The 25784-nt window shown below is 43.0% G+C and overlaps 2 protein-coding genes across 2 annotated transcripts; both read right to left on the bottom strand.

Annotated features, from left to right (window-relative positions):
- Window positions 1–1717: 1717 nt before the first annotated feature.
- On the bottom strand, window positions 1718–4564 carry ndufb4 (NADH:ubiquinone oxidoreductase subunit B4). The gene is made up of 3 exons (XM_049564771.1): window positions 4348–4564; window positions 2755–2898; window positions 1718–1869 (listed from the first exon to the last, which is right to left on the bottom strand). The coding sequence occupies exons 1-3, from the start codon at window positions 4522–4524 to the stop codon at window positions 1807–1809; spliced, it is 384 nt and encodes a 127-aa protein (XP_049420728.1). The 5' UTR covers window positions 4525–4564; the 3' UTR covers window positions 1718–1806.
- A 13881-nt stretch (window positions 4565–18445) lies between these two features.
- si:dkey-12l12.1 (uncharacterized) lies at window positions 18446–24572 on the bottom strand. Its single transcript, XM_049564770.1, has 6 exons — window positions 24223–24572; window positions 22531–22578; window positions 19755–19865; window positions 19310–19426; window positions 18989–19069; window positions 18446–18904 (listed from the first exon to the last, which is right to left on the bottom strand). Exons 1-6 carry the CDS (start codon window positions 24343–24345, stop codon window positions 18833–18835), a joined length of 552 nt encoding a protein of 183 aa, XP_049420727.1. The 5' UTR covers window positions 24346–24572; the 3' UTR covers window positions 18446–18832.
- Between the last annotated feature and the right edge of the window lie 1212 nt (window positions 24573–25784).

Genomic DNA, 25784 nt, shown 5'->3' with positions numbered 1-25784 from the left:
TTTGCTGGTCGTCGTGTTAGAAAAAAAAAACACAATGAGGCTGCATAAATTCAGTGTGTCTACAGGTCCTTAAAGTCTTAAATTGTCTTAGATTCAGATTCAGACCCTGTGGGTTTTCTCTGGGTACTCCAGCTTCCTCCCACAGTCCAAAGACACGCAGGTTAATTGGTAACTCTAAATTGTCCGTAGGTGTGAATGTGAGTGTGAATGGTTGTCTGTCTCTATGTGTCAGGCCTGTGATAGTCTGGTGACCTGTCCAGGGTGTACCCCACCTCTCGCCCAGTGTCAGCTGGGATAGGCTCCAGCATCCTCACGACCCCTGACAGGATGAGCTGTTATGGAAAAGGAATGAATGTGTTTTTTGTGTCTATCTCCTGCTTTACTTTGAGAGTTTGGGGAGTAAAGGGGACACCACCTAAATGGTTCAATAAATATTTGTGAACATGAGCTTCGCTCTCTCAAAGCCAGAAACTAGAGAAGTAAGCCTCAAACTTGTGATGTCATTGGGTATAAAGTCTGGAACTGCTCCACAGACAATCAATGGGAGCCTGATCTTGTGGACCCACAGATTGTTTTTTCTTTTATACCCAAGTGAGCTTTATTCTGTTGTAGTGGTCTCAGTTTTGAAACAGAAAATGTACCCATATAGACTAAATTTCATGACCTTGTGCTAACACTTCCAGGTAGACAGTGGGTGATTGTTTTAAATTGCAGAGATATGTGAAGTCGGCAAAGTTGTTAATTTCTGTTGTCACTTTCAGCTGTAATTCTAACATTTAAAGGTGTATAGTTAAACACGATGGTCCGACCTATCAGACGTTTCTGCTGTGCTTATTTCATGTATTGTGTTGCTAGCATCTTTGATAAACCAAATCTACAAGCACATAAGCTCAGCAATGTACTGCCATGGATGGGGGCTGCAGCAAAACATGATTTAGACACCTAAAAAACCTGTATCTGTTCAGGCGTACGCTATATTAAGTATATTTGCAACGCAGCAACTCCTGTGTTCTAAAATGCCTATTTTTTCCAATGGAGTCCGGTTATTTTGTTCATGAGCAATAAAATCAGCCTGTTAAGGAGTTTTGTTGTTAGCCTTGGTCAGTAAAGGAAATGGATGATAGTTATGCTTAAGGTAACAGTCAGATCAGCAGAAAGCCTAAAAGAGGCATCGAGGTCAGGCTACTTGCCCTTTGTTATGAATGCACTCCATCTGTGGTCTCCTAGTTGTGGTGCAGGGGGTACAGCTAACCAGGTAAGGGTGCCTAGCCAGCTCTGTTGCCATAGCCCCTGAGGTTAAGGGGAAGGGAGGTTGCACTATGCTCCTGGCTCAACAGAAGACAGTCTTTTTAGATATGTGCATTTTGTAGGAAACAGTCGAGGTGATTTAGATCAAGCAAGGCGAACGTGCTTGTTGTTTGAAGTTGGTAACCAATAGAACCGTCACAAAGCCATACATCAGGCCAGAATAACCTTACTTGGGAACATGGAGTAACTGGCAAAGGAATTCTGTTTGGGGTAAATGTAATAACGGGGCAAGGATGCGGTGAGCCTCACCACCCCTCTGTCTATTGGTTAACATGCCAAACTAAGACTTGTGCAGTGTCCCTACCTTGGTCTGTGGTCATGTAACTTGTGTACACATTTATAATACCATACAATACCATGTGTTTTCCCACCATTCACACTTCTGCCTCACCATTAAAAACCACATAACTGTTTTTGACAATATAATTTTATTCGGTCATTAATAATTACACACGCTGACATCACCAGAACATACAGGAGGTCTTTATACATCAGAGCTCATGATGACAAAGCGTACTTGCGCTCGAGGGTTCCGGCCTTAATCTGCTCCTCCTTCTTATCCTGTGCAAAAGACGACACACAGATGATGGGTTAATATAGTTTCCATGGCAACAAAGTCATATCACCCTCACCCTCTTCACCTTCCGGACATTTTTCTCAACTGCATGTTTTATGTGAGCACTTTGTGATTGTCAAGTTTTTTTTCCCCCTCTCCCAGTGGAAAGAGGGAGACGAACATGATAGCCCAGCAGTGCGACAATTGCACCAAATTTTCATTTGAATTCCTATTGGCAGAGATTTGGAGGGTGAATCACCGTGACAATGGGGAGGAAAATGAAAGCAAGCAGCATTTCATATGAAGCATTCATTTCTAATGTGAATGGAGCTGTGACAAAAAAGATCAACTGCACACCTACGTGGGAATAATGAGGCCCAATCCTCAAGCAAAAAGCTTTTCAGATCTGTGATGCCATAATGACCAATTATTCAATTTTAGGATTGTTTCAGACAACTATTTTTGTGAATGGATTATCAGTGTTTTTAGCTGGCTAAAGAAATTGATATTAGTGCTATAACACAGTAAAATTACTTCATGTGTTCTCGTTCCAAAGCTTTGTTGTTTATGGCATTATATCTACTACAATCATTGACATTTTGACCACCAGTCTGGCACTGAGGATTGTCAATAGAGCAGCAGATAGATGCAATGAAAAGACAGCAGTAGGGGCTGTAAATGAAGCTCATACACCTGCAGCAGAGTGGCACTCACTGAGAATAACTACTTCAACCTGCAACAATATTTGGCTGTGAATAAATGTGTGCAGACATAAACATGTCCTACTGTATCTTTAGTACACAGGCCGCTTAAGGGGCCACAGGTGAGATGTGTCATTCATTTAACACTGATAAACAAGCAAAGAGAGGTCAGTGCATCTTGATCCATACCCTGTCTGTCTTGAAGATGTAATAAAGGGCGAAGAGAGGGAAAACTCCAAACATGACACCCAGCAGAGATGTCTTGAATGTGGGCCTGAAGGTTGTGTAGGGGTTGGCGCGAGCATACACCCAGCGTGTCAGGGCAGGGTCTTCCTGTAAAGACAGAAGTATGCAATGAAATTAAAAGACTGTTTTGTACACACTGAATCCTTGCCGTCGAGACAAATACAAGGAAAAACAATAATTTACTACAACAAAGATAAGAAGACTTTAAGGTTGATGTCATGCTAAAACAAAACTGTTGTGAGCTCTCTTTGTCTCAAAAAGCTTTACAATACGTCAGCCTACAGTACAACACCCTCTATCCTAAAGTCCTCCATTTATTTATAAGGGTAAAAGGGAAAAACCCGAGGAGGGATCCCTCTTCAAGGACAGGCCTTTTTCACGTACTGCATTTTGAAATGTCAACAATAAAAAAATTACAGGTGTAAATAATAAAATCAATGATAGCAGCAAGGGGGTTCCTGGTCAGAACCCTGTGGTGGGGGAGCCCTTCTTTGTGAAGTTAGCATGTTCTCCCTGTGTCAGCGTGGGTTTTCTCCTGGTACTCCAGCTTCCTCCCACAGTCCAAAGACATGCAGGTTAATTGGTGACTCTAAATTGCCCGTAGGTGTGAATGGTTATCTGTCTAGTCTGGTGACCTGTTCAGGGTGTACCCTGCCTCTCGTCTAATGTCAGCTGGGCTAGGCGCAAGCTGTTTTGCGACCCCTAACAGGATAAGCGGTTATGTAAAATGAATGAATAAATGAATTCTGTTTACCTGCTTGAATTTAAGGGTCCTGGTACTGTGCATGCTGGCTTGGTTTAACAAAATTGAACTTTCATTAATGTAATAAGTAACACATGTGCCTTTCTTACTATGACGAGCAAAAAACATTAGCTGTGAAAAAGCCCACAGAATGGACAGAGTTAGCAGTAATAGAGCTACAATATGGAGAAGAAGTAATTTAAGTACATGTACTAAGTAAATATTGAGTATGACAAGTTAAAGAGTTTCAGGGACAGAGAACAATTGTATATTTGTGTTACATGGGACATATTTTGACCAGCTGGATGTCAATTAGGAGAGGACACCTGCACACTGCTAACAAATGATCCATTGCAGTTTGACTGATTGAAGCCCGAAGGGCTGGGGTCAATTTAGCTGCACGGTCTGTTGAACAGAATGGGACAGGTATGTGGCAATTATCTCTTTTGTGATAGCAGCAATGTCATTTAGTATTTATTTAGTCTATCTACAGCACATGGCAACACTGTTGCACTTCAGGAGGGGTTTATTTTAAACATAATTTATGCTAGGCTACAACATACTTTATATTGTCGATGATATTTTCTTTCTGTGGTGTAAGTTAGCCCCTAAGTGTTGATTCCATCCAGTCCCCCGTTTACACAACATACATATAAACATGCCACCCTAAGCTTTATACCAAAATACTTCAGTAAAACTGGGTTTTTGTGACGTGGGCTCGGACATGCTAGCGTTAGCAGCGAGCCTCAGCCAGTCTCAAGGGTGACATTGCTAGCTAGCATGTAGCCACTTACAATGAGCTCTTGTCTGTGCGGGTTGTTGAGTTGCGTCTGGTACTGCCTCTTCAGGTTGGCTCGTAGTGCTGCCCTGTCTTCTTCGGCGCGACGGTGCTCCGGCGAGATGTTGAAATACTCATTTGGGTCCAGTGTTGTTGGCCGAGAAGCCAAGGGCGCCTCTTTGTAGTCCGCCATGATTGTTTGCTAACGGATGGAGCGAGGCGAACGCGAACTCGTGAAATCTCGCGTTGAGTGGCGGAATCGTCACCATAGCAACATCAAACTTTTTCCTGCTGAACGTGAGCAAGTGAAGCAATGAGCGGAAGAAAACAAGAGAAGGATGAGAGTGATGATGACTTTCAGTATGAGGAAGTGTCTTTAGAGGATGAGTGGAGTTTGACAGAAGGGGAGGAAGATTTGGAGGCGACGGTGAAAGCTATCCAAGACCGGGCAGAGGCCACTGCTGCTGCGGGTGCTGCTCCCAGGCCCACCGCCACCTCCATCACACACCAACCTGAAGCTGTGGATGACTTTTTACGCAACTTTCTTTCACAAATGAGCATGACAGAAACACTCGAATGTTTCCAGGCTGAGTGGACCGAGATGGTGCAGAAAGGGCAGGTGGATACAGACCAGGTTGGTGTCGTACCGGAAGTGTACACTGAAAACCAGCGTCTGGAGAGCGAGCTGAAAAACGCGCAGCGGGAGGGGGATGAGTACAGACTGGCAGCCGCTGCCGGAGCTGAGACACTGCTCAGGGTCCTGAGAAACAGAGACTTCCACCGGCTGCGACACAAGCGTGTGGTCCAGGAGAAAACCCGGCTCATCGAGGAGATGAGGAGGCTGAAGATGCAGTGCAGCACCTATGAACCTGAAGTGAAGCGGATGAATGAGAAGTACCAAGCCGCTTTAAAGCAGACCATGCTGCTGACTATGGAGAGAGATAAAGCCTTGGGACAGGCAGCTCAACACAACATCTCTTCCTGGAAGGATGCAGGTGAAGAAGGAGTGGTGAGCAGTGTCAACATGGCAACCCATCAAGGGATCCAACCAAGACCTCCTACACCTGCACATGCTCCAAGGAGTCAGACCAGGGTGAAGTCAGGGAGGGCAAATGCTTGTTGAAATTAATATTTGGTCTCACATGTATGCTGTTAGTGCAGTAATCATATCAGGTATTGATTTTGAGTAACTCAATCACACAACATGGAAGATATATATAAAAACCATACATTTTCTTTGACCATATGTCCTATTCTTGTTTGATATACGACTTTAGTTACTCAACAGTCCAAGGTTTCCTTTGTCTCATTTTGTGCTTCATAATGGTCCACACATGTTCAATGGGAGACAGGTGTGGACTGCTGGCAGCACAGTCAAGTGCCTTCACTCTTATACTACAAAGCCATGCTGTTGTAACATGCAGATTGTGTCTCAATGTCTCGCTGAAATAAGCAGGGGCGTCCCTGTAAAAGACGTTGCCTGGATGGCAGCATATGTTGCTTTAGAACCTGTATCTTACGGCAGTCATGGCGCCTTTACAGATGTGAGAATTACCTGTGATGCCATGGGCACTAACACACCTCCATCCAAACACAGATGCTGGCTTTGAAATTTGAGCTGGTAACAATCCTTTTCCTCTTCAGCCCAGAGGACACGATGTCCATGATGGACTCGTCAGACCACAGCACACTTTTAGACTTTGTGTCGGTCCATTTCAGATAAGCTCAGGCTCAGAGAAGTCAGCCATGTTTCTGGATGTTGTTGATATATAGCTTTCGCTTAACCTTATGGAGTCTTAACCTGCATTTGTCGATGCATTGACGAACTGTGTTCACCGACAGTGGTTTTCCAAAGTGTTCCTGAGCCCATGTAGTAACATCCTTTATACAGTCATGTCGGTTTTAAACGCAGTGCAGCCTGAGGGGTCAAAGGTCACAGGCTCTCAGTGTTGGTTTTCAGCCTTGCCTCTTACATGCAGAGATTTCTCAGGATTCTCTGAATCTTTTGATGATATTATGGATTGTAGATGGTGATTTTCCCAACTTTTTTTGGAACATGTTGCAGGTATCAAATTCAGAATGAGTATGAATTTTACAAAAAGTAGTAAAGTCTGTCAGTTTGAACATTAAATATTTTGTCTTTGTGCTGTATTTAATTGAATATAGGTCAAAAAAGAATTGCAAATCATTGCATTCTGTTTTTATTCATGTTTTACACAGCGTCCCAAAATATTAATATGAAATAGAAAAAGCACTTTACATCCCATATAAGGAAGTGTGTCCTGTGTAGTAATAATATCCTGCTATTGATTTTGAGTCACTCTATCTCATTACATAGAGCTATTAAAAGAAAATGTGTTTTTTTTTTTTCAAAGATACCTTACATTTTTCCATAAAAAAATATTTATATAAAGACAAGTAGCACTAAATTCCAGTGTGAATAGGTGTGTTCTGTCCAGTAATATATTTTGGTACTACATTTGAGTGACTGGCTTGTCTTACATGGAACTTATTGAAAAACTATGTGGGAAAAAAATTAGGAATTTTCCTTGAAAATATTAATATAAAATAGAAGAAGCACTTTACATCTCATAAGGAAGTGTGTCTTTTGAGTCAACGTATCTTATTACATATAGAAGCTATTAAAAGAAAACATGTTTTTTTTAATGAGAAATCATACATTTTTCCATAAACGTATTGGTATAAAATAGACAAAGCCCCAAAATCCCTCATTAGGAAGTGTGTCCTGTGTGGTGTTATTATAACTGTTTTTGATTCTTTGCCTAATTTGTCAATACAGACCTTCATTTAATCAGCCACCAATCATCGCCCTGTCACTCAAGCTCAAACATGTTGCATTATAGATTATAACCACAAGAGAGCAGTCTGTACTAGCTTTGGTTCCACTGCCTCAGGGTGAACATCAGCCTGTGATATCAGCTAACTGCAGCTCCACCAGAGGAAGAAGACATTGTAACAGCGGGGAGGCAGGAATCTGCTGAGCTGCACGCAAAGATAAACCAGTAAAATACCAGTGCCATTCTTTCTCATACGAGTGCTCATGTTCCCTTTAAAAACAACCACAGTAATGCTACCAGTTGTTAGTGTTGGGGTTTGGATGGGCATACAGTAGGCAATGACATTATGGAGCTACTGTTGTAATGTTTAGGCTACGTACTGTGACTTAACACGAGAACCCTTATGCACAGATATTGTCACAATAAGAAACTGGATTAGCATAGCGCAACTTTCCGTCCCTGCAGATATTTTGTTTTATGAAAATTTATCTGGTTGTACTTGTTATTCCACCAGGACGACAGGATTTAAGTGAAGCTGAGCTGTCACACCGCCTGTTCACAGATAGCCCAGTGGTTTTACAATTGGATTATGCAACACAGACATATAACTTCTCACACAGAACTTCTTTTTCTCCCTCCTCTCACACTTCATACTTGAGTTGTGGAGTACAGAGTTGCTGAGAGAGCTCTTTGATCCAGAGAGGCCGAGGCAAAGCTACAGTACGTGTGACCAAGTGATTTATTGTCCTCTCAGGACCTCTAAAGCGCCACCCGCTCTGCAGTTTTGAAACATCCATTTATGACTTCAAAATTCAATGTGAGACCACACTCCCGGGGCCGACGAGCCTCCCCTCTCCCTCTCTCCATAATGTTCAGAGAGAGATATAGCCTCAGATGAAATATTAATATGTCTCTGCCCTGGCTGGCACCCGTAAGACCTCATGGACTTAGAGTTGAACTTTGGGGAGTTTTTGAGCTGTGAGTACAACCTGCGTCCTTCACTACTAACTTCCACACTGCTTTCGTACAACAGAACATTTGTTATTTTTTTTATTACACATCAGTGATGCTGACTGACGTTTATTTTGATGCACTCACCGTGTAAAGCTTTTGACAGATAATAGAGCGCTAAAGATGCGATCTAGATATGGAGGCAGCTACAGACGGAGAGAACAGGAATGAAAAGACGTGGAGGATTTCTATCAGCAGTCTGTGCTACCTTGCAAGACTTAATCACTCCCAGTAATCAGAAGTCATTTTGTGGTGCTTTGTAAAACGACTTCTACATGGGAGCCTGGCTTGAAAAGTGGAAGCAGGTTTCGGTTCTGACCACAAACTAAAAGTACTCTTCTCCTTATTCTTCACCAAAGGTCCCTGAAGTGGTTTGTAGACTCAGAGACAATGACCTAATGTGTTATGCTGCTCTTTGGTACTTACTCACAATATTTCCTGGCCCGGAGACTCCATTACTCCGCTGCCCTTGAGGAATGTAACTTAGGAATGTAATGTTCCTTTCCACCCTTGTTTTCATCTGCACAACATAATTGGGCCAGTTTGGAGCCTTTGTAAATTTCACAAATGGTTACAAAGTCAATGAGGTGGTGGCTGGAGGCAGGAGGTTTTGCAATTTCAGCCAACAGTTTGTCCCTCCCAAGCCCAAATTACCTTTTCCAGGCTGCCCACTTCTTCCTTCCTGCTGACTTCTCATCCGAGGAAACATGGTCGTCTTTCACAGCCTTTAAAGTCTCCCTCCAGACACACATGTAAAAATACTCTGCTATGAATATATTTCGTTTAACATGGTTTTCCCACATAAAATGTAAAAAAGAATAACTCTGAAAAGAGGTTGGAAGCAGATCTACTCTTTCGCCCTCACTGAGAAATTCTGGATCTGGCCTCTGCCTCGCCCACTGCCACTGCATGCGGTAGGTTTCACTTTCTGCTTTCTCCAATGCTGGCGCAGGGCTAACATTTTGGCTCAATGACTGTAAATAAACATGGACACCATGTCTCAACTCCGTCCCACTGTACAAGGAAGATATAAAAGAAGGAACAGTCATGGCGACAGTGACATCGTTTGAGGCGCCAGACTTTGGTGTCATGTCTATTGGAATCAATGGGATGCGCTCTGCAAATCACCATTTAACCCATCACATCTTTGTTGCCTCAACTTTGACTGAAAAATCCTTCCACCTGATTTAAAGAAATACACATTAGGTAATGCTTACTGACGTTTTTGTATCTAAATATGCACGTTCATTTGGCTTTTATTGGTCTCCAAACAGATCATGCCTCTGTCCAGCAGAGGCTGAGATGCAGCTGACGGTCAGAGACAATTAATGTGTATATTTGGAGGGGTAACATAGAATGGGGCAGGGTTTATGACCTATACTGCAGCTAGTCAGAGGGCAAACGAGATGTTGTTTCATCTCATTTTTGGTGAGCTGTCCTGTTGTCCATCTTTGTCATACAGTCTATGGTCTGGCTATGTGAGACTCGCATCAGATTGACTGATGAAAGAGCAGTGTGCATCAAGATCGCTATCGTTAGCATTAGATGAAACATTGGAGAGATTCAGCCATAAATGTTTGAGCCTCAGTCAGACCTAGACCCAGATAAGTAATCTGTTGGGCACCAGAATTGGCAACTAGCAGACATATCAGATTCATCTTTTATTTGTTTATGTTGTTTGTTAGCTTGTAGGCTAACTGTCAGTGACTGGCACAGTGTAAGTGGTTGTGATCAAATCAGCTGTTGCAGTATGTTTTCACTGGTTCAGTTTACATCCAAGAACTGCACACTCCACTGTGTTTGCTGTCAAAACTTTCACTGCACTAATGCAAACTTCCACTCCTTGTGCCTACAAGTCTGCTCTGCACTGGAGGTTTCTGGTTTCTTTGCTGGTGTTGTGTCAATGTCTGTTCCTCCAATATGTGTTTCCTGTATTAGACAACCCTTTGCTTTCATATTAGTCACTAGCGCTGGGTATCGGTACTCGATACTTCTAAGTTATAGACCGAAATAACTCAGTACCAAGTAGTATGTAGACTACTCCAGTAAAAAATACACCTGCATTTGATCATTTCTGTACCCTGATCTAGGAAAAAAAGACTATTTGTATAGTTTTGCTCCAAGCACTATTTAATTTAATGTGTAGTAAGGAGCAGCGGCTCTACTCCGAGCTCCCTTTGGATGTCCGAGCTCCTCACCCTATCTCTAAGGCTGAGCCCAGCGACCCCACAGAGGAAACTCATTTGGGCTGCTTGTATCTGCGATCTCATTTCTTTCGGTCACTACCCAGAGCTCATGACCATAGGTGAGGGTTGGGACGTAGATGGACCAGTAAATCAAAAGCGTCGACTTCCATCTCAGCTCCCTCTTCACCACGATGGTCAGGCACAGCACCCGCATCACTACAGATGCGCATCAAACCGCCGATCCATCTCACGCTCCTTTCTACCATCACTCGTGAACAAGACCCCGAGATACTTGCACTCTTGTGCTTGAGGTAGTAACTTGTCCCAACCCAGAGGGGGTAACCCACAGGTTTCTGGCAGAGAACAATGACCTTAGATTTGGAGGTGCTGACTCTCATCCTGACCGCTTCACACTCGGCTGCAAACCGCCCCAGTGCATGCTGGAGGTCACGGTTTGATGAAGCCAACAGGATCACATCGTCTGCAAAAAGCAGAGAGCAAAAAGCCCTATTAGTGACGTACCTAATCTTGCTTGCCCCCGGTACTCTTGGATCTCAGATTTTCAGGAGGTGCATAGGCATCCGCCCCTTCTGGTGACCAACTTTGCACAGATACAAATCAGTGTTGTCAACGTCAGACATTTTAGAGAGCATAAGCATAAGACATACACATTTTTTAGTGGAAGGGAACTTAATGGAAGTTCTTAATTTTGTGGGTCCGTCTTAAACACCTCAGGCTGATTGGAATTCCTCCCCTGCTCACCCAACTCCCTGCGCTGCCCCCTCGGCTCCACTCTCCACTGACAGCCCTGTCCACTTCACAGCCCGCGACGACCTTTGTGTCATACCAAAGAGAAAGGAGAATGAGAGGGAGAAAATTCACGTTTCAGCCCACTTGGCTCGGGCTGAACCAAACCTGCCTCGCATCCTTTTATCTCTCTGCCTCTGCACCTATTTCTTACCGAATCCTTTGTCCTATTTATGCAGCTGAATTACACCAGGCCTGAAATTGTGATTGATTGAGAGAGATTGCTTTAGTCTAGTTACCAGGCATATATATATGATGTGTTGGTTCCTCATTCCTCGAGATATATTTTTAAGAAATCCTGCTTTCTCAATTCATCATCAGTTCTCCCTGCCATCCCATTCTAATCTATATCTGTGAAATTGATTCAGCCTGTCTAAGAGTATTCCCTTCTTAATAAATCAGCTTTCTATGGACCTATGCAGTGGGCAGCGGGTCACACTCAGCAATATTTTCTGCTTTAATGTACTGAGCAGGGCAGAGATGGGACCGTGGCAGTGACTCAGCAGGCATCCATCATCTTCAAGGAGAGCTACACAGATGAATTGTTCAGAGACGGAACTGACAAAATCGTGCATCCTTCTTTCAGCTATGCTCATTTCAGTGCTGAGCTCGTGCGTCAGTGTTTAAGATTTCTCTGGCAATGTTCACTCGAAAGTATAAGAGATTTATTGCCTGTGAATTACTAATAGTGAAGGCTGTGGGCACTCTTGATGCCCGAGCTGTCAGGAACAGCATCCAGCATGTTGTCGTTGGCACGTGAGCATCTTGTAAAACCAATTTTGGTCAAGATTGTAATTATTTTGCTTCTATTGGGTTGAGGGAAGTCTCGAGAAACCTTTTTAAATAGATTAACTGAACTAAAAAATGCATGGTGGTCAAGTTTAAATCAACACTGCTTTTTCTCGATTCCTGACATTTCATGATGAGTAATTTTCCAACCATAGCCAGTGTTGCATTTCCAGCCTGGCAAAGTGAGCCACTGCCTCGGGATGCCAAAGTCCCCTGATCAAGCTGTATCAGTCGACTGAACATAACTTCACCAAAGGAATAGTTTGACATTTTGGGAAATGCGCTTCTTTGCTTTCCAGCTGAGAGTTTCATGAGACAGATACCACTTTAATGTCTGTGCAGTGAATATGAAGTTAAAGCCAGGAGACTGTTAGCTTAGCATGACGGCTGGAAACAAGGGGAAACCGCTAGCCTGAGTCTGTCCAAAGGTAACAAACCAACAATAATTTTAACAACAGTTATCTTAAGTCTATCGTGTTCATGAGGATGACTGGCAACTCTGGATCAAACCTGGGTAGGGGAATTCGGAGTTTGCGTGTTCTCCCCGTGTCAGCGTGGGTTTTCTCCGGGTACTCCGGCTTCCTCCCACAGACCAAAGACATGCAGGTTAATTGGTGACTCTAAATTGGCCGTAGGAGTGACTGTAATTGTCAGTGGTTGTCTGTCTCTATGTGTCAGCCCTGGGATCATCTTGCGACCTGTCCACGGTGTACCCAGCAGGATAAGCGGTTACGGAAAAATAAATGAATGAAATGAATGCTAAGCTAATCATCTCCTGGTTCTACCATTATATTTAGCATTCAGACATGGTATCAGCTTTCTCATGCCAGGCGCCGTTAAACTATGATGGCGACTGGCCGTGTATCATGTCAACGTTAAAGGACAGCTTTTTCCATGAGTGTCTGCTGCCGCAAGTCACTGCCAAAGCGCCAGACTTCGATGACTTCGGAGTGAGACTGGGTTGGTTTCGGCTTCACTTTTGGAGAGCTGTCAGGTTGTCCATCTTTATATACAGTCTATGGTAGAAAGCATGGTATATCTCATAAAGACGTGGTGGGGGGTGTCTTTGGCATCGATATTGCCCATCAACGGGCGTGTCAAGCAGCAATATTTGACACCCTGGGAATGAGAACAGGCTGCGTCTAGCCCTCTGTAATAATTTCCCAAAGTGAACTCTTCTCTTAATCCAACACTAGTGTTTCTTAATTCCTGACGTTTAATGATGCAGAGTTAGTCAAATCTAATGGAAAACATTACAAACATCATAGCAGTATAATAACCATTACAAACATCATAGCAGTATAATATAATATGTTGGTAATGTGTAGCCTACTAGCAATGAGATGCACTGTGACTGTAGCGTCAACGCTTTGCATTAACTGTAGTTGATAGATGTCATTAGAAGTTTGATCAGGGTCTCGGCAGTGTCAGAGACATTTTGTAGACGTTTGTTTTCAGTGAGAAAATGGAGGGATTGCAGGTGGCAGACTGCCTCTGGATGTGCCGACAAAGGCTTTGTTTATAATAAGAGGCTGCCAGAGCCTGAAAAAGTCAATGAATTCTGCATCGGCCCATAAATAATCCCTCCGCTGCCATACATGTTGAAAGGTCAGCAGGCTGATATATTGAGCTGACATCACAGCTCTGTTACTGAGGACTTACACATATCACACATACATCTCTGTTTGTCTATCTATGCCTTTCCTTCATTAGGACCAGGGCGATGTGACAGGGCTGGCCCGCCGTGACAGCATTTGGAGGAAGTCTTGACAGGCAGAGTTAGGGAGGCTGTTTGGGGGAGGTGATGTCAGGCCGGAGAAGAGTGACACGAGGTGAGGGAAGACAGCCAACGCCCTGTATCTGATCTGATGGGAAGTGGCAGGAGATGAAGAGAAGGAGCCAAATTCAGCTTGAGAGCGTGGTCATACTCTGAGGTCAGTGGGAACAGAGAACAGACAAGCAGAACCACTCTAGGAATACTGAGCAGGGAATACCTAGTCCGGACTGTCAATCACAAAATATCACATTTTACAGAGAGTCTGCAGGCGCTACAATACTTTCTTTACTCTTACTGCCTGATGCAAGAGAGTTAATTGATAACTCCAGTTAAGAAGTCTGTAAACTGTGATGGATGTTAACAACATTTTACCATTGATTTTCTCTTTCAATAAGTTTGGCTGAGCCTGATAATCAGACTTCATTGCCATTTTGTTTTATGTCATTCACTGAGCCTGACATCTTGTTAGCCAATTTGACAAACCCGCCAGAAGTCATTCCAGTCGCACTGACTTTGTTTGCTGTCGACACAAAAGTTGCAGTGGTTGCTAGGAACAGTTAAACTAACCTTTTTCACATTAAACATTTTGGGCAATACGCTCATTGCTGAGAGTTAGATAACACTGATCCCACTCTTACATCTGTACACCGAATATGAAGCTATTATTAGCAGCTGTATGGATTGCGTGTATTAAAGAGATTAGATACAATACGTTCATTACTCAGGGGCATTCAAGGACATTCAGGGCTTATTCCAGACCTCTGTAGGGAGGTCCAGGGACATCCATTTTTTTGTCATTAGTATCATATAGAAACAGAATCCTTCACCACTGCTGTCATCAAACATTTATTGACAAGAGAGAGGACCAGAGATTTCCTTACAGAGTTTCTATTTCTGAGCTGACCTCACAGCAAATGGTGCAGCTTCGTCGGTCACTTCCAAGCTTGTCAGAATATTTCTTTTACTAATTTTGATTAATGTAGCCAGCTAGCTGTGTAGGAAGCTAATGTTCCCATTGTTATTACTGCCTATTTAGTGGTGACTGATTAATCCTTCTGTAGACAGGCATAGCAGCAGACCTACTGTATCTAAATTGCTGAAGAAATCAGAGGTGTGGCCTGTGATTTAGAGGCGTAGAACCAGGTGAAAATTGACTAGAGGTTTATTTAAAACCTGTATGATCATCTGACTGCTCTTGTTCTCAGCTGCTTTCTTGATTCAGCCTTTTGGCTCCATATTCCCTGACACCAAGATTACTTCTTAATTTCAATCTTTTACAGTTTCAAAATAACAAACAAAGCAAAACCTGAAGCAAAAGTTTGGGCACCTTGCATGGTCTGGACCTAGTAGCACCCCCTTTGGCAAGTATCACAACTTCTAAATGCTTTTTGTATCCAGCTAAGAGTCTTTAAGTTTTTCTTTGGGGTATTTTTACCCATTCTTCCTGCAAAAGGCTTCTAGCTCTGTGAGATTCTTGGGCCATCTTCATGCATGTACTGAACTTTAGAGGTCTATCCAGAGATTTTTAATGATGTTTAGGTCGGGGAACTGTGAGGGCTTCGGCAAAACCTTCAGCTTGCTCCTCTTGAGGTAGTCCATTGTGGATTTCAAGGTGTGTTTAGGATCATTGTCCTGTTGTAGAAGCCATCCTCTCTTCATCTTCAGCTTTTTTACAGATGGTGTGATGTTTGCTTCAAGAATGTAACTGAATCTATTCTTCCCTCTACCCATGAAATGTTCCCTGTGCCACTGGCTGCAACACAAGCCCAAAGCATGATCGATCCTCCTTCGTGTTCAACAGATGGACAGGTGTCCCTTTTATCTCCAAACATACCTTTGCTTATTGTGTCCCAAAAGTTCTATTTTAACTTCATCAGTCCACAAGTCTTGTTTCCAAAAATGATCAGGCTTGTTCAGATGTTCCTTTGCAAACTTCTAATGCTGAATTTTGTGGTGAGGATGCAGGAAAGGTTTTCTTCTGATGACTCTTCCATGAAGGTCATACTTGTACAGTAGAACGGTACATCACCACTGCAGAGTCTGATAAAACTTTCTGCAGGTCTTTTGCGGTTAAACAAGGGTTTTGATTTGCCTTTCTAACAATCCTATGAGCAGCTCTCTCAGAAAGACCTCAACTTGACCTCCACAGTTTCTGCTAACTACCATTTCTTAATTACTTTATGAACTGAGGAAACAGCTACCTGAAAACACTTTGCTATCTTCTTATAGCCTTCTCCTGCTTTGTGGGCATCGGTTATTTTAGTTTTCAGAGTGCTAGGCAGCTGTTTAGAGGAGCCCATGGGTGCTGATTGTTGGGACAAGGTTTCAGGAGTCAGAATACCCAAGAGCTCAGTACCCAGAGCTCTAACAAGCTAATTATGGTCTGAGACCCTGTTAAAAGTTGTCTGAGAGCTCAAATGTCTTGGGGTGCCCAAACTTTTGCATGGAGCTGCTTTCATTTTTTCACTCTAAAATTGTACAAAACAAAAAATGATACACAAATCTTGCTAAAAATGTTGAAAAGCATGTTTCACCTTTAAGTTCTTGCCTTTTGAAGATCAGTTCATCTTCTACTTACTTTACTATTCACAGTAAACTAAATTTTGACCAGGGGTGACCAAACTTTTGCCTGCCGCTGTAACTATGTGAGTCAACTTTGTCACCAAAGCTATAAAAATATCCACTTTGTAGTAAGGTGGAATTATGATTTAAATAGAACAACACTGTAATTCACGCTGTGATAAAAATGAAAGACACTTGCATACTATCAGTGTGTTCCTGACTCAGATGGTGATCCTATCTTCCTTGAGGATAAACTTGTTCCCCACTGCTAACACAGAACTTGTTTGTGACTCTTTTCCCACATCGCATGTTGTTTGGGATGAGACGCTCCTGTCAACAGAAACTAATACTTACCCCGTGGTTTCTACTCCTTGAAAAAGGATGCCGACTATAAGCCACTAACTACATATGAACCTGACTGAAGCCTTTATGGGAAATTGTGACATATCACTCTGCTTGCGCAATTTCCTACCACAATACTATAGATTGAAGGCTTCCAGATTATTTTGTTAGTGGTGATTATCATCAGCTTTGTTCTCGAGGGGATGACTGAAGCCAAAACACAGCGGAAACAATGCCACACACACCATTACGCAACCACAATGACTGAAATATGCTGCAAGGATTCCCTTTGTGTTGACCACACACGGTGACGCATGCTCGGATTGAAGTCTGAACTTTAATTTAACATTGACATCACCAGAGGAAATGGGTTTATATGGTTGATTTCTATTTATGACGCGTCTACGCTCGTAATATTGCTTTTTACAATGGATCCCTTTTTGTGTGTGTGTGTGTGTTTGTGTGTGCTGTCTGCAACTGATACGCACACACTCGGACGCTTTTGCCTTGTTCCATCAAGCCATCAACCGTAAGTTTTCCCAGGATGCACTAGCCCAAGGGTACAGTCAGTTAGAGATACCCTGCTGGCAGCTGTCACCGGAGTGTGTGTGTGAGATGATGACGGGGGGGAGTGAGCTGAGGCTGCGTTTCTCTTGTTGCCTCTAAATAGGAATAATAAGCTCTTGGTTCTTATCAGAGCATCGCTGTTTTCTGAGAAACCTGAATGGCATCCTGTGGTTGTTTGTCACCAAGACGACGCCAAGACAGTTCACAACCAGCTAATCCAGGTTGTCTGGTGGCCATGTCAACAGCTGAGGACCTTACGCTTGTCTGTGTTCTGTGTGAGCGAGCTGCTGAAGCATATTCAGCACCAGTTATGTGCTTCAGGGAAAATGTCATGTTTATAAATAACATTTTGTTGTGTTATTTTTTCCCTTTGCTCTGTGTTTGTGTCTATAAAGCCATAAAAATGAGACTGAGCACCGCATACCCACGTCATGAGCTGAGAGCTTTGATTGGTAAATGAGCGGAGGATGAGTCATCCTTTTCATTTAGATTGCCTTACACTTTTACACAGGCTTTTTTCCTCATCAGATTGCCTCATGCTCTGGATTTCCTGGTGGCAATCAGTTTGGGTGGGCCTGAGTGCAATTTTAGGCATCGTTTTTTGCTGCTTTTATTTTTAACCCAGCGTGCAATCATCACAGTGCAGAGCTGTGTTTTTTTTTTAAGTGTGACACAGGTGATTCGTTTAATGTGATATGCTGTAAATAGGTAGAGACCCAGATGCGGAGCAGCCCACAAAGATCAGATTTTGTGCGCACATTTACGTCAGCGTCCTGCAGAAACACTCAAACGAACCTTCTGGTTTCCATTCCTGGCCAAATGAATTAAAAATGACACAAGATATTTAAATAGACAAAATCTGACTCCTGAAACAGATGGTCTGGACTACATTTAGATTTTTTCTCTCCTTCTCTCTCTCACACACACAGGCTATTAGCCCTTGGCTGCTGTAATGTAAATGGATTAAGACCTTTTATAGCAAAGAGGTTCCTGCTGCCATCTTTGCCAACCATGCACCATACATGTAACACTTGCCATCTGTAATTGGGGACTTAGTGGTGTTTCAGCCCCATGATACTCAATTTTATGAATCAGTCATGGGCAGTTTCGCAGACCCTTGAGTGGGAAATGTAACGTGTCATTCTGGGAAAGGCAGAGGGAAAGACTGAGCTGCTACTGTTATACGATTACTGAATGTAAAACTATTATCCAATTTTATGGAGGAGGCTCCAGTGGAGCGTAAAGTGCTTAATGTTTAAAGACTCTCACACCATATGTCTCTACTAAACTTTTATTGGAATCTGATACAACAACACATGAAACATTTCTGCAAAAATATACCCCAAATCTTCATAAGGAATCTGTGATTAAATAGGTTCAAACAAAATGGCAATGTATAATAATAATAATATGGGATCTTTGGTGATTTTATAACATGCAGGAATATATTAGAAACTTAAAATAGTATAGAAAAAGTATCCGTAAGTGCAGACTGACTGATTAAAACAGTAACGGTGGACACACACCATAATTACTCAAACCGAATAAAAACTGAAGTTCTTATTTCAAATGTCAGATTTTCACACCAATCTTCAGTTTGTGCTTTTTTTTTTCGGGGAAGAATCGGACACACTTGAATGTGCACACCCCTTGTTAGTCATTTTATTTTGCAGCACTCCTCTTCTGTGTGCTTCTTTTGGGTCTGTCGGTCTGTCCGTCATTCTGTGGATCTCCCTGCAGAGCAAAGAACACGTCATGTAAATATTTATTAAATGATGCAAATTTGTGCACGGGGGAATAAACACTACGATGACTCACCAGGACAGAGAAAGCCCCAGAACGACCTGAGCTCCCCCTCTTGGGTGGCTCGTTCTTCACCTGTCTCCTCGCTCTAGTTACCTGAAAGTGAAATCCCACACAGAGGAGTGATGTTTCTGAGAGGACATTAACTTATCTCAGCATCATGATGAACATTTTCCACTGCAAAACTCAAATCACATTGTCAGCTAACAGATTGCACCAATGATCTGACCACAGCGATCCAATAAAACCAAGTAAGGTGGCCTTATAACTCTGCCTGCACATCCGGCCTCTTTGCCCCAGCTGTTCCTCTGCTCGGGGGTTGCCATGGAGACTCACCTGTAGGGCAGTGGATTGCTTGTCGTTGCTAAGGAGGGAGTAGGAGCCGACGCGGGATTTACGCTTGTTCTTTTTCTTACTCGCAGCTTGAACCAAGTGCCGCCTGGACCTATCAGTCTGAGACACCATAGACACAGGGATTAGTGAACATCAATACATCCTGTACACACATTTGTGCTCTGTTTGAAGCCACTAAATTGAATTTGGAAAACACACATTCCCCCTCTAGATGCTCTTATGGTACTTTTTTAATCATTTTTTGTGAGCAAATGTGGTCTCAGTGGATCACTGCTATGGATTTCAGCACATACAGATGATTCAGTATGACTAAAACTTCTCCGGACCTTTGGCAGCGACAGCCACCGCTGCAAACCAGTCACCACCCTCCCACGCATTTGGCTTTTGCTCACTCTGACTTCTCAGTGACTAACAAGATGCGGTTTACCTGGATGAGAGTGTTAGGGAAGCCTTTGACGGAGACGGTCCCAGGCAGGCTGGAGTGGCTCAGGTGGGTGGGACCCCTCCGCTCCAACTGTCTCTTACGTCTGAACAAAACCTACAAGGGTGAGACAGTCACAACCACATCCACAACCACAGAAGGAAACAACAAGTCTCGCACGTCTCCCTGTGTGGGAAAGTGCATGAAGTCTTGTGTGTGGTGGATACTGAGCAGAGCGTTGTTTTGTTCATCCTGTCCTTGTCACATTCAGTCTCCCTTTTTTATTGGCACTCAAACTCCAGCATTAATGGGAGGAAACGGCATAACTATTAATGTCAGCGGCTCCACCATTTCCTGCATTTCTCATTGATCTGCACACAAATGTAGCACTGCAATCGATCCACTCGTTTTCCTAATGAATGGACTGTCACTTCGAGAAACAACAGGTTTCAGTTTGCCAATTAGGACTTTGTGGTAAATTTATAACACTACCGCAGGGCCTCGGCTCCATCGAAGCTTATTTCCCCCCTCCGAGTTATATAAGTGTGGAAATGAAAAGATTGTTCCCAGCATTGGATAATAACTTCCTACCGTTTCTCTTTTTCCATTCGGCTGAAAACAAAGACACTAGTTGCAAAATATTTGCCTCGCAATCATTTGCGCTGCCATTTAAAGTGCTTATAGTGATTGCTGTTGACCTACATTTTGATGATTGTCTGAGTTTTTATTGTGGAATGAGCTTTGTGGAGTATGCGAGAAAGCGCTGTGGCACAACAGCTGTACAGTCTGGAGCTGTCGGGTAATTGCAACATGCATATGTTATTGCAGGGCTTTGCTACTGCCTATGAGGGACTTCAGTATTTTGTGTTTAGCTTCTATGGTTTAGCTTTATCAAAAATTCAGGCTGTTCTCATGCACTGTTCGTATGTAAACCCATCAAAAGTAATGTACCAAAACTTGTATGCACGTAATCCAGAGCCAGTGGTTCGTGTCTAACTCATGTATTTGGGAAGGCTGTGATCATGTGACCAATGCATTGATAGGAGTAAAGGAAGCGGTTCGTCTAAAGGCTCATTTGTGCTCCCTTTCCATACAAAAATAGATACGTGTGTTTCAAATGTTGTAAACCTCACAACCCTTGTACTTCCAAATGTCCTTTGTGTTGACGTACAGCCAACAGATGGCACGAGAGGGCGGAGTCAAAACTTTCAGACAACAACAAACGAGGCAAGGAGATCGTAATAATGTACCTTTCACCAGAGGCAGATGGCAGTGGCATTTGAGGCCTTTAAATACATCCCAACATGTGGACAGAATTTTTTTTGCATTACGCCTTATTTACAGATGTCTCTGTCGTCTCCTACAGTTGTATCTTACTTGAACTTCACTACGCTGCCCCCGCGATCTCCGGTGGTGTTACTCCATTTTGTGCATATCTGTAAGCTTTTAGAAGACGTGCACAAAAATGGATGAAATGAAAGCAGAGTGCAGATCAAAGGCTCCGTCTGTCTCCGTATCTAATTGTTGAGCATAAATGAGCCCTCAGGAGGCAGGTTGGGGTGGTGGATCGGTCACAGAACACACCTCCCCCCAGGAGGCTTGTGTTTGAAACTGTGTGAGACAAAATGAGCTCTGAGTCATTTTTAAGGCACAATGTCACCATGTTTGTTTTCCTAAACCAGGGGTTGGCGAACTTTACTATCAAAAGAGAGACTTTTTTTTTTTTTACCAAAATAATTAAAAAATATCTATCTGGAAAGGTAACACAGCCAAATTAAATCTATATTAGCCTATCCACATTATTAACAGGTTTAAATGAGCATTCATTAATATGTTTTACCACAAGGGGGCGACTCTGCGATGGGCTCTTTACAATTATTCCGTACTTTAACTTTGCAGCGCTGGCTGTAAAAGCAAACAAACCACGCCCTATTAAATACTTTATTTCCTCCAAGACTTTTCCTTCTTTTGGATTTGGAATCCATAGCTAGCCGAGCTATGGAGACTCAAGACGAGCTACTGCTATTGAGGTTTGTCAAAATTTCGAGGAAAAGGTGCCAGGCTATTGACGTATGACGCACAGTTAGTTGATGAAATTTTAAAACATTTTTCTTATCTGGTGTGTAGGCTACACATTTTTGCAGTCGCAGAATGTACGAACTTCTTAAGGTTTACAACGATGATAAGTGAAATTAAAATGTTAAAAAATAACCATAATTCAGTTACATATTTTTTTGTCAAAGCCACAGGAAGCCACTGGAGAGGGTGGAACGAGCCACTGGTTGCCTACGAAAGTTTAGCTGCCTAAACCTAAAGATACCGAATAATGTTTCTTTTCCTAAACCTAAGTAACTTTACATTGAGCACTTAACTTCACTTTAAGCACGTAAAATAAGTCGCAAGTTGCTGATTTGTTAATATTATATGAGCTGTTGTATATGTTGCACAATTCCATGGTATCACCTCTATATTAGTAATATAGTCATCTAATTCTCAAGTTTGCGTGAATCATTATAACTGTTCTGTTATATAAGAAAGAATGAATTCAACAACCTATCTCTAAATTTCCCTCTGATGTTTGTTTCTGCCTCGTCTGTCTAGTACTGTAATGTCTTTTCCCTTACCTTGTTCCTGATGTGTTGTTCCTATGACCACGCACCAGACTGCCTCAGAGTAAAACCTGCTCTTAACTGGAGTCCTCTCACACATGCACTACGGGTTTCAGACTGAAGCAATAACAACCTTGTGTAGTAAAGGAGTACAGTAAGTGTTTGGCACATACCAGTTCGTCAGTTAAGGGTAGCGCCCTCTGCTGCTTCTGATCTTCATACTGAGAAGAGGGAGAGGAGAGGAGCGAGAGTCAACACTGATGCTGTTGGTATTCTGTAGCACATTTTAATACATTAGTGTCATATGTAACCATTAAGTAATCAGGTCCTTCACATTGGTTTTCATTCAGTCCCACTGTGTGAAAATAGTCCTGACCCAGACAAACCAGGACACATTGTCCTGTCTGACAAAATGTCACCATGTATGTCAGTGCTTGACAAAACAAATAACTCTTCAGCCCCCAAGGCATCACACATGGCAGCATTTCTGTCTGGCTGTATGTGTGTGTGTGTGTGTGTGTGTGTAGGATATGGGACAAAATTGAGCCTCCATCAAAACCTGCTGCAGTCCATCTGGTTTTCTGCTGTCACACATATAATGCATTGACGAGTCCCATAAATTACTCATTTAATGTGTTCCGTTATACACACAAGTGACCCCGGTGGGAAACTTGAAGTAAACTAAACCAAATGCAGCCGCTGCAAAGACGCTGCATCGGTTATTAGTTAGTCCCCCACCACATGTGAAGCTCACAGTTGCGCATGCTGTAATTACAATACAAATAACTGCAGCAGAAAAAGGCACATATGTGGCACAAACGCCCTCAGACGGGACAGAATCCCCAATGAAAGCTCTTTCATGTGTGGGTGAAAACCGTCCTCACTCCTCCTCGCAGCTGTCGAACCCGTTGTCCAGATGAGGGTGATTACTTTGGACAGAACACGAGGACTGTCCACAGAAAAATGCTGACCACAAGTTTAAAGTATAACAGCCGCCGGCCACATGAAAAGCCAAAAAAGGGAGCTGAAATATTTTGTTCCACGGAGGGGTATATTTTTGGTGTGGTGGCTGTAAAAACCATTACAATGAGAGTTTGTTTCTGTTAGAAGGAAAAAAAAAATTATATGTCTCCACAGGTCAGGGTTAGACTGTACACGTCTGCTGCCATCCTGACACACACTTGACCACTATTATCGTCACGGCAGCGTCTTTCGAAGGAGTCAGAGTGGACTTACATTCCAGCAGAGTTACTGGCTTCCTTTAACCCAAACAGTATAAACACTGACCTTACTGTGTCTGAGCACAAATCAGCACTCTGACGGTCATTTCAATCGAAACTCAAACTGTTAAAGATTAATATAAGATCATTTAAGATGCATCCTAAATGATTTCCCTCAGTACATCTATGGCAGTCACATGCAGGAAATGTTGGTTAAAGGAGCAGATGAGCTGGACAGATTTTTAAGCTTGTACAAGAGACAGAAATGACTAAACTGTTTTGTAATTTCACTGTCACTTCCACAAATTTAAACACACTCTTCTCTTAAAATGAAAATCAAACTGACTTAACGTAACATTAGAGATGTAGCTCCACGTTTCACTGTCAGCTTGCATTACATAAAGAGCTCTGTAGCGTCCTTGCCAAAGAAAATGCTGATAATTCAGATTCTTTTTGCTTCCATTTGAGAGAAGAGTTGGTTATTATGTAGTCTGCAGCAACAAACAACATTTAAATAGTCTCAAACAGGCTGCACTTACCTGTGTAGTGTCACAACAGCACAGATGATGACTGATAAATAATGAACACCTTTGCTCACCGCTGTCCTCCCCTAACTATCACATCCATTAGAAGTGCGTCTCTTACCTGTCCGTCTGCGGTCTGGCCGCTGACACACAGCTCTCCCTGCGTCGCTCCTGAGCAGTCGAGGGCGTGTGACAGCAGGCTCGCCTGCAGGCAGAGCACGCACAGCCAGATAGTAAACCCCATGATCCAGGCAGGAACTCGAGTGTTCCCAGCCCCTGTCAGCTCCCTGCTTTATACTCTCGGCTCTGCTAATGGGGAACAGATGCAGGGGAACGGGAGGCCATGCCAGCTTCACGCAGACAAACAGCACACCACAAGCCTGTGCTTTACGCCAGCCAGTGGCCTGCGGTCCTGCAGAAACATGTCAGACATCTTGAGGGGCCTCCCCTTTAAAAATTGCCTCCCCCCTACCCCTCTAACCCTACTCAAAGAGGAGATTTTCCACTTATGCCTGCACTGTCGCTCCTGCCAAAGTGTGTGTGTGTGTGTGTGTGTGTGTGTATGTGTGTGTCTAAATTAGAGAGAGCACAGAGAGAGTGGAGAGAGAGGGGAAACTTGTGTTGTCAAACTTCTGTACACAACAAATGAAAAATTGGTGGTTTGGTTCCTGTAATGTCTTGAAGAAATGCGGCATTATGCAGCGAATTAGTCTCCTGGCTCAGTGCGGATGAATCTCTTTCCTTGTGCTTTCAAAAAAATGTACACGTACAGCGGCTGTTTATTCAGATCTGTGCTGATCCAAACACTTCAGCGAGCCTTTTAGAATTACAGTAATTACTCCTCAGTAGACTTCTCAGTGGAATATACAGCTATCAACACTGTCAATCCATCTTTCAACTTGCAGACTTCTGTTGACTGAACACTGGCGAAGGATTGTAAGATGTGGATAAAAATCATTATGGATCTATTAGGTAAAATACTCACAATCGCTTGGGGAAGAATAAACTGAAAACAGACAGAAAGTTAGTGTGTCAGAATTTATTTCTCTTTAAATGGTACAGCATGTTTTACATTAGGTGGAGCGCATGTTGAGGAGAGTTACTGTACCTCTGTGGGAGTTTATACGGCCTTTTAAAACAGCACACCGTAACGATTGTATCTCCTGATGGGGGCACATTATAGATGAATAGGCACCCTGTCTCAAGGTGTGTTACAGGATGGAAAGAGTGAGTGGGAGCAGGAGAGAATCTAGTCCAACGTCTTTAAGCCTCAGGCTCCGGGTCAAAGAAGAACTGTCTCCTGCTGAGGCTGGAAACAAGCACTGCTGTGAGAATTGTTCAAATTAAATAACCTTCATTTCCCGTCCAAGACAAGCCCGTATACCACCACCCTGTCCTCGAGCATATCAGTGACAAAGATGTTGCTTCTTACTCAACAAACTTGGAAAAAGAGATTGTGAAAGCATCTGTAACGGCTCTGGCAATTTCCCAGTGAGTCACAGTTTGAGTGGGGAGAATGAAGGATAGTTATTCATCTTCATCCCCAGCTCCCCAATCTCTCCCCCCTTATTTTTTTCTTCTGAGATATGTCGCTGTGTAGGAAGTGTTGTTGCACACTTTTCCCTGGAGGTTCAGCGAGACCACTGGCTAGACAGCAGCCATGCTAATGATGTGAATTGATGT

Source organism: Epinephelus fuscoguttatus, linkage group LG21 (genome assembly GCF_011397635.1).
Source record: "Epinephelus fuscoguttatus linkage group LG21, E.fuscoguttatus.final_Chr_v1".
Taxonomy (NCBI): domain Eukaryota; kingdom Metazoa; phylum Chordata; class Actinopteri; order Perciformes; family Serranidae; genus Epinephelus; species Epinephelus fuscoguttatus.
The sequence above is the reverse complement of the archived record's forward strand: the minus strand, read 5'-3'. Positions and strand labels throughout refer to the sequence as shown.

Coding starts and splice junctions, on each gene's coding strand:
- ndufb4 (XM_049564771.1), bottom strand. CDS start 4,524: ATGGCGGACTACAAAGAGGCGCCCTTGGCTTCTCGGCCAACAACACTG. Junction 2,899..4,347: donor CGCACAGACAAGAGCTCATT/GTAAGTGGCTAC, acceptor CTGTCTTTACAG/GAAGACCCTGCCCTGACACG. Junction 1,870..2,754: donor ACATCTTCAAGACAGACAGG/GTATGGATCAAG, acceptor TCTTTTGCACAG/GATAAGAAGGAGGAGCAGAT.
- si:dkey-12l12.1 (XM_049564770.1), bottom strand. CDS start 24,345: ATGGGGTTTACTATCTGGCTGTGCGTGCTCTGCCTGCAGGCGAGCCTG. Junction 19,866..22,530: donor TACCCTTAACTGACGAACTG/GTATGTGCCAAA, acceptor TCACCCTTGTAG/GTTTTGTTCAGACGTAAGAG. Junction 19,070..19,309: donor AGCAATCCACTGCCCTACAG/GTGAGTCTCCAT, acceptor TTTCACTTTCAG/GTAACTAGAGCGAGGAGACA.